General features: G+C 46.5%; 1 protein-coding gene across 1 annotated transcript; it reads left to right on the forward strand.

Annotated features, from left to right (window-relative positions):
* Positions 1–6,392: 6,392 nt before the first annotated feature.
* LRRC38 (leucine rich repeat containing 38) lies at positions 6,393–7,020 on the forward strand (the record flags this gene model as incomplete). The annotated part of the gene is made up of 1 exon (XM_009876626.1): positions 6,393–7,020. A coding segment is annotated over exon 1 (628 nt), but the record flags the coding sequence as incomplete, so codon positions are not given.
* Between the last annotated feature and the right edge of the window lie 841 nt (positions 7,021–7,861).

The raw sequence follows: 7,861 nt of genomic DNA on the forward strand, positions 1-7,861 counted from the left end.
TTGAAGCCAATGTGCTGTGTTTAGAGTGGCGGTCATGGGTTAAAAATAACCATCTACTTGGCTTTACCTCAGAGCTCACTCAAACTTCCTTCTCTGTTTAGCTTCACTGCTTGAAACTTGGTGCAGGTTGAAACAAGCTGCAGATATGAAAGTTATGTTCAACTCCAGCTGCTGCTTTAAAGTCATTGACTTTGATAAATTTTCCTCTATAAATCCTGTGTTGAATTTCTTACATATATTTTTCTAAAGAATCCCAGATCTCTGATGTCCCAGAGGTTTTTTAGATCCTGCCAGACCCATTGGTGAATCTGACTACAAAAATAGTGTTTGAGATGAAGCCCGAGACCAGCTTTACCTGTGGTTTTATTGCATACAAGCGCAGCAGTATATATACATGAGCGCATCTCCGTTCGATGGCTTAGGAGAACTACTTTCAGTCGCCTTTAATTTGCCTTAAAGCTGTGGTAATTCTGGACAGGTATATCAACTGTGTAGAGGACAAGCAGTTGACTGCACTGTAGTGGCTGGATACAAACTCATTTCTGAGGGAAAAGGGAAATATAATTTACACTGTTCCGTCTCTGGCGAATGCTTTTAGTGCTTGAAAAGGGTTTACAAGAAGACGGCATTCGCGTGTCTTCGTAAGCCGCCTTGTCTAGAGCAAAGGATGGAAGTCTTTTGATGGGTTTAGGCTGGTCTCATTTGGCTGCTGAACTGCGGTGTCTAAAGATTTCAAACTCAATCACTGCTGCTGCCATGTTGATTAATTTTGATGTGGTTTCCCTCCCAGTGGCCTGGCAGCAGCAGTGACAGGGCTGGGCAGCTGTAATATAAGCTTCAGTCCAGTTCCTGTCATCTCGTAAATTGTAAGACAGAGAAGTATAGCCTCTTTCTCTTCTGCCTTCTCAGTCGTTCTTGGATGTATGATCAGCATGAAAACTGTCCACAGGTGCCCCTTGGCTATACTCATGAAAACCTGCCCGCTCGTGGCAAGCGACGATTGTTCTTGAAAGAAAAAACCCACTGAAGGCAAAATGGTAAACACCTGCATCAGAATGGGATTTTCGCTCAGAGATGTTGCTTAGCACTTGATTTCAGTGTTTGATGAATCGATGAACGCACTGTTAGTCATTCGGGTTTGAGCGTTGGTTCCCAGGACACGTTGCTCTCAGATAACGAGCAGGAAAAGCCTTTGCACCTGGTGCAGTAGCCCCGGACATGACACGTACCTTAACTCGGTGAAGCATAAGCCTGGAATAATACCTTCCTTCGTGGAAAAACATGCTCGGTTAGCTATTCCCAGCTGTGCATGAGGATGGGCAGTTTCCAGTTCGAGCCTCTGGTTAGGATTTATTGGCTGAGATCTGAAATCCTTCATGTGTGTCTGTACTATGGTTGCTCTTTCTTTTTTCTTCCATTACTCAAGGGCTTGGCATTCCCTCTTGTGATTGGGAGGCTTCTCTTAGTAGTATCCTGAATAGAAAATTAAAGGAATGGAATGCCAGACCTTTGTAGTTTTAGTCCAAAGCCTGATGACTGCTGTGTTTATTCAACTCCTAAAACTGGGGGCTGTCGAGAGAAATTGTTTTTTCTTCCTCTTTCTCCACAAAAGGGTTTGACACAAACTCCTCCACAGTTCTTTGATTAAGAAATTGTTACCCTGTTTGTTTTACAAGCATGTTTTTCAAACCCATCCTGCACCTCTTGCCTTTGGGGAGCCTAAAAGCCAGGATCAGAGTTAGGTAAGCTGACAGCTGAGATTTGATCTATGTGGGATCCCAGCTGCCTGGAGAGAAGAGTATCTGGGTTTTGTTTGGCACGAATTTCTAATTAGGAAGCTTGTGTTTTTTCAAACTATGGTTACTAAAAACTTAGTACTGGAAGTGTTTTTGGATAACCGGTGACAAAGTTATGAGGGCTCTGCTCAGTGATACTGAAGAAGCATGGATTATAAGCAAATCTTTTTCCTGAGACTACTCGCTGAAGCAGTTTTCTCTTTTGCTATAGTGTCAGCTGAAGCCAAAGTCCTGATATGCATTGTCTGTTGTGATGTACTATAAAACGTCCAGATCCAGGAGGTGATTGGCAATCTCTGATCCAGTGTCCCTGTTCCTGTAACAAACAGCCCAAAGGTTTCGCAGCGTGTGCAGGTAGGATGTTATTCAAGCGCCAGGGGCAGCAGTGTCCAGTAGGTTTGTAACGGGGCCCCTGTGACAGTGCAGCCAGGGAGCAGCTCGCTCTGCTACTTGCATTTGCTGCCCTTCTGCGGTCTGTGCGGTGGGTAGGTTTGCTCCGCGACCCCCCTGCTGCCGCACCGTGTGCCTCTACAGATAGCCCATAAGGACACCACCTGGATTATGACCTGTATTGTCTTGCATGGAGTGATTGGGGTTTCTTTTCACAGGCCTCTGGAAGAGGGAGAAGTGAAGCTCAGGATATGGGTAAACTGTAGGAGAGCGGCTGCGGGCTGGCCACGGTCCTGCGGGGCACCAGAGGGTGCTGTGCTCTTAGCCTACAGCAGTGACATTACTATCACTGACTGATGCGGATAAAAGATTAAAGAAGCAAAGCTTTAATATTTTACCAGATAGCAAGCTTTGCAGAATCTCCTCCTGTCCACCCAAAATTGCCTGAAATGTGTGGCAACTGAATGAAGCTTCAGCGAAATTCAAGAGAATTTCTGTGCTGTGAGGGCAGCTCAGGTGGTGCAGGGCCAAGCAGCAGGTAAGGAATGAACAGAGCTGAACAGACAAAATGAAACGGGAAATGTTACACAGAGAAAGGCAGCTCAGGAGGAAACTCTCCAAGATGAAAGTCAGCAGGAGAAAGGGGTTGGGCCGTGGCAGGTGGCCGGTGATGGCAGGCTGGGCTCGTGTCCTGGAGATCAGCGCTGTGACACGCTGGCAGCAAAACGCTCTTTGCTTGGGTGCTCTGGGAGCCAGCCTGATGTTTGACAAACCTATGGGAGACCTATCCCAAAATATCCAGAGCCTGCTAGCAATCCCTAGTCTCCTGCCAACCCCATCACAAACCTCTCGGATGGGAAAGCTCCACAGGATTCTGTGGAGAAATTGCTATCGGCGTGTGAGTGTGCAGCGTAAGCTGTGAAGATGGACAGTGTTGCATACAGTGCTTCCCTGCAGTGGGGAGTATGTAAAGAATACACGTGAGCAGCTGAGCAAAGGAAGGACTGGTTTTTACAGAAAGGAGTGGTAGCTTTAGCAAGGGCTGGTGGAATTTTTAGGGAAGCTGAGTCCTGTTCCCCTGCCATGAACATGTTCTTGGATCTTTCACAAACTGTGCCTTATTGTCTGTAGCCTCCCATCTGTGCGATAGGCGTAATAACACCGAGGCATCTTTGGAAAGAAAATGTCAGCGTCTGATTCTGTACACTGGATAGAAAAAGGGTGGGTCTGCATAGGAGCAGCCCTAAAGTCCTGTGTATCGACAGCTTCACTAAATACAGAGCAGATCTCTCTCTATAATCATTACTACAAGGTATCAACTCGGTTGTGCTTTCCTGTGCTTGGGGACAGTTTTATCTCTGACCTAAAGCCCTAATCAATAGGGGCAGAAAAGCAGTAAATTACAACAGGAGCGTTTGCAAGCTACAGCCTTAAAAAGCATCAATTCTGCATGAGAAATACCAGTTGCAGTTACTTGTGATGCTGATAACATTGAGTCCTGACCACAAGTGTGATTCTGCATGTGGTTGGATCTTTTTATTGAGGTAGCCTATCAAACTCCCACTTTCTTAGTAATTTAAAGGTAACTACTTTAAATAGTCATCTCAAGAGTTTAATTGGGCTTTGCTCTAGTGATTTATAGAGGCACTTGTGCCCATTTCTCTCTGAGTGGTGTTTTAAAAGTAATTCAAGATGTGAAAGGCGCCTGGAGCAGCATCTGTGGTCAATGGGAGGGTCTAGGTGCTGGTTCAATGTGGTTTACCTGAAAGAGAATTCTGTTCAGTAACTTTTACTTTTCAGCTCAGTCTCTTCTAAGAGGTTGCACTTTTTGAAGTCAGCCGTGTGTTTGTGCAGACAGTGCCTGCTGCTAGAAGTGATAATACCTGATGCTTGGAGTTACTGCCAGGCATGGGGATGCAGAAAGGCTCTGGCTGGTACTTTTTCCTGCAGTGACCAAGGTCACTGTGGATCTCGTGTGCCATGCTGGGGGTGCTGTGAAGGAAAAGGGTCACAAGGAGATAACAAGTTGCACCTCTGGGGAGGAACAGACAGGCCAAGTGACCAACAAGAGTGCTCTTCCACTTCTGCAAAGGCCGGCATCCGAGGAGGACTCTGTCCGATCTCCTGCCTTTGATCCTGATCCCGAGTTCCCGAATCCAGACCCTGTGCCAGTTCCCCTCTGCCGCTCAGCCCAGGGCTGCCTCGGTGCCGGTGGCTCTGCAGCACCTGGGGGGATTGTTGCTGGGGGGGAGCTGGGTTTAATATTGGATTTGTATATAGTTCATCATTTTCATTATTTCCCCATTAGTGCTATTATTGTTTAATAAAAGCTAGTTTAGTTTTCTTTTCCAATCTAGGAGTCTCTCTGCCTTATTCCCTTTCCCTTCCCCTTCCTGTCTGGGGAGGGAGAGAAGTTCAAGAACGTCTATCAGCGCTTGGTGCCTGGCCCAGCCCCAACCCTGGACACCAGAAACAACGCGTATCGCCTAATACGAGAGAGGGGTGTTCAGAAGTATAACCCTTCCTGGCATTTCCGAACAGCACTTCACAGAGCTGCTGAGGTTGGAAGGCACCTCTGGAAATGATCTAGTCAATGCCCCTGCTCAGGCAGGGTCAGGGCAGGTTGCCCAGTGCTGTCTCTAGTTTGGTTTTGAATATCTCCACAGATGGAGACTCCCCAACCTTTCAGGGCACCGGTTCCAGTGTCTGACCACCCTCACAATAAAAAAAAGAAGAGTTTTCTTGTGTTCAGATGGTTTTCAAGTTGTGCCTGTAGCCTGTTTTTGTGGCAGTGGGCACCACTGCGAACAGGCTGGCTCCGTCTTTGTTCCCTCCCAGCAGTTCAGCATTTCTACGTACTCACTGAGGAAGTTGATAATATTGCCCTCGATATTTCAGTGCAAGTATCCTGGGTGGATAGGCTATTTCAGAAGGAGATGTTTGTACCCTATCCTGGACGAAAGATATTATGAATTCAGTTTATGAAGTATGACCTTAAATTGAGGTCACTGGCCTCTTTGACCTAGGAATGAGCTTTCCAAAGGTGTTTGTGTTTGTACGCTAATCCTCAGGACTCACGCATCCCCAGATACAATCTGTCTCTTTTGCAAAATCTTCCCTCCTAACGCATAGGTGTGGCCCCAGCACTAGAGCCCCACTTCTTTCTGCTTACACAACGGACGCACGGAGGGAGGATGGAGTTAAGCCTGCAGCTGGCAGAGAGCTCGTCTTTCTGGGTGTGGGCTTGGGGATGTCAGAAGAACTTGGATGCCTTCTTGCAAAATCATCTCTGCTGTCCCACGGGAGACAGGCAGATTGATTGTCAAATACTTTAACCTCCTGAAAAGTAGGAAAATCTGTTCTGTTTTAACTACCTGAAAATTTGATCCAGAGCTTGCCCTTTTTTGTGGCCCAGAAGACATGACCGGCACTAGAAAGCAGCTGGTTTGGTCATTAAAACGGGAAGGAAAAAAAGTCACTTTTAAGACCATGTTCCTTGTTACTGCAGTAGGTTATACTCCATGGTTAAAAGATAATGAGTCATATTTAAATAACATTAACATGCTTGCTCTAAAGGCTGAGAAAGCATCCAGAAACAGCACAAGGCGGTGCCCCTTCTCTTTGGGCTCCCCCCCTTGCTGCTCTTCTGCTCCCTGTTTTGCAGATGAAAGGGAGAACAGTCCTCAGCAGTCAGCCAGGACCCTGCCCTGACCCTGCCTTTCTACAGGCCGTTGATCACCTTGATGTAGGTTCATGCGAAGCGACAAAATAAGTGATTTTGTCAGGGTTTATTATCTGAAGGGCTTTTCAAGCAGAAGCTGTTGCCATCAGGATCAGGTGTGATTTCCCCCTTTTGCTGGAATATACAGCAAATGCACAAAGAGGCTCTCGGCTTTTTTTAGCTCACAAAAGCAAGAGAGTCCTTTGAAAGATCCTCCGTTTGCCCAATCATCGCTTTCCCTTACGCTGCACAGCATTACAATATTCTGACGGTGTAAATCCTCGCGTTCGCCTGCCTCCTCTTCCCTTCGGTCGCTCTCCCTCCCCCCTCCCGAGGCTGCTGCCATCGGATCGGTGATGATACGTGATCTCCTGGATACAATCACACACACACACACACACACAAGTACCAGGCACTGCTGCTCAGCTGAGCAAAATGTCTTTCTCCTAGAAGTGGTGCTCATCACAGCTCGCAGATCCTTGACGATGTTGCCATGCTTTCCTTTCTGCCTCCTGCCTTTTTCTGTCTTTGCCTGCCTGCTTTTCTTACCCGCGGGTCATCTTTGCCCGGCTGTCTGTAGCTGTATGGACTACCACACCATAGACTGCCGGGATCAAGGACTCCCAAGTGTTCCTAATCCGTTTCCATTGGATGTGCGGAAACTTCTTATAGCCGATAACAACATTCAGGCGATACCAGCCGATTTCTTTATATTTTATGGAGATCTGGTTTATTTGGACTTCAGGAATAACTCCCTGACCTCTTTAGAAGAGGGCACTTTTAGCAGCTCTACCAAACTGGTGTACTTAGACTTAAGCTACAATAATTTAACACAGCTTGATGCTGGGATATTCAAATCAGCAGAAAAACTGATAAAATTGAGCCTTGGAAACAATAACCTGGTGGATGTGGACGAGGCTGCTTTTGAGAACCTGGAACAGCTCCAAGTGTTAGAACTGAATGACAATAACTTACAGAGCCTAAACGTGGCAGCCCTAGAAGCACTTCCCTCCCTGCGGACTATACGCTTAGAGGGCAACCCTTGGGTCTGTGACTGTGACTTTGCCAATCTTTTCAGCTGGATACAGGACAATGCATCTAAGCTCCAGAAAGGTAAAGCTCGGTGGCTCCCAGTGCAGTCCGTCCGTTTCTCTGTGTCTGTGTGTCTGGGAGGGAAGGAGGGTTCTCGGTCAGGCTGTCTGGGTGCTGTCTGCAGTGACCCAGGCTGCATTTTGGTCAAGCTGTAATTGCATGCTTTCAGCAGCCGAGTCCATGGAAATTGTGTTGGCTTCTTGTTTAGCAGTGAGTCCTTCTGCCAGTTAAGAAATAAAATTTTAAAATCAAGCCCTAATAATTTTGATTTATAGGCTAAACTTACATAGGCAGTGAAAGAGCCTTTTCACATTCGGTCAACACAGAGCTGGTTCCCTTCCAGACTTCATTTTGCTCTCTGGGAAATGTATTTTCTACACTAAGCCCTTTTGAGCAGCTGAATATTCTGTGCCAGCTCCTTAGGAAATGCGATTTTTCTCTCATTTTACTGAAGAGCTATAAAGCTGCTACAGAAGAGTTAAATCCTCATTTTAGGCAACTGTGACTGTCAGCCCTTCCCTGGAAGTATTTTGTCATGATAGTCTGTGTCTGAAACTCTCATCAGTAGCTTCTTTTTGGCTCCTTCAATTAAAATAGAACTGCTTCCAATAACAGGAGTAAACCAAAATAGCTCTGTAACACCCTGAAATGCAGGACATATAATTCTGGTATTGGGGCCAGTAATTTTCAGAAAAGCATGAGGGGGGGAAAAAAGTATTAAGGCTGCCGTGGATAGGGAATCCAGACTCTTGCTCCATATTTCCCACTGGACCAGAAAGCCTCTCTTAATCCAGCTTTAGCAGGAGATCATCTCACAATTCCCGTCTCCCGACAAGCACTGGAGCATAAACTCATGCACTGA

The sequence above is a fragment of the Apaloderma vittatum genome, unplaced genomic scaffold, assembly GCF_000703405.1.
Source record: "Apaloderma vittatum isolate BGI_N311 unplaced genomic scaffold, ASM70340v1 scaffold3109, whole genome shotgun sequence".
Classification (NCBI taxonomy): Eukaryota; Metazoa; Chordata; class Aves; order Trogoniformes; family Trogonidae; genus Apaloderma; species Apaloderma vittatum.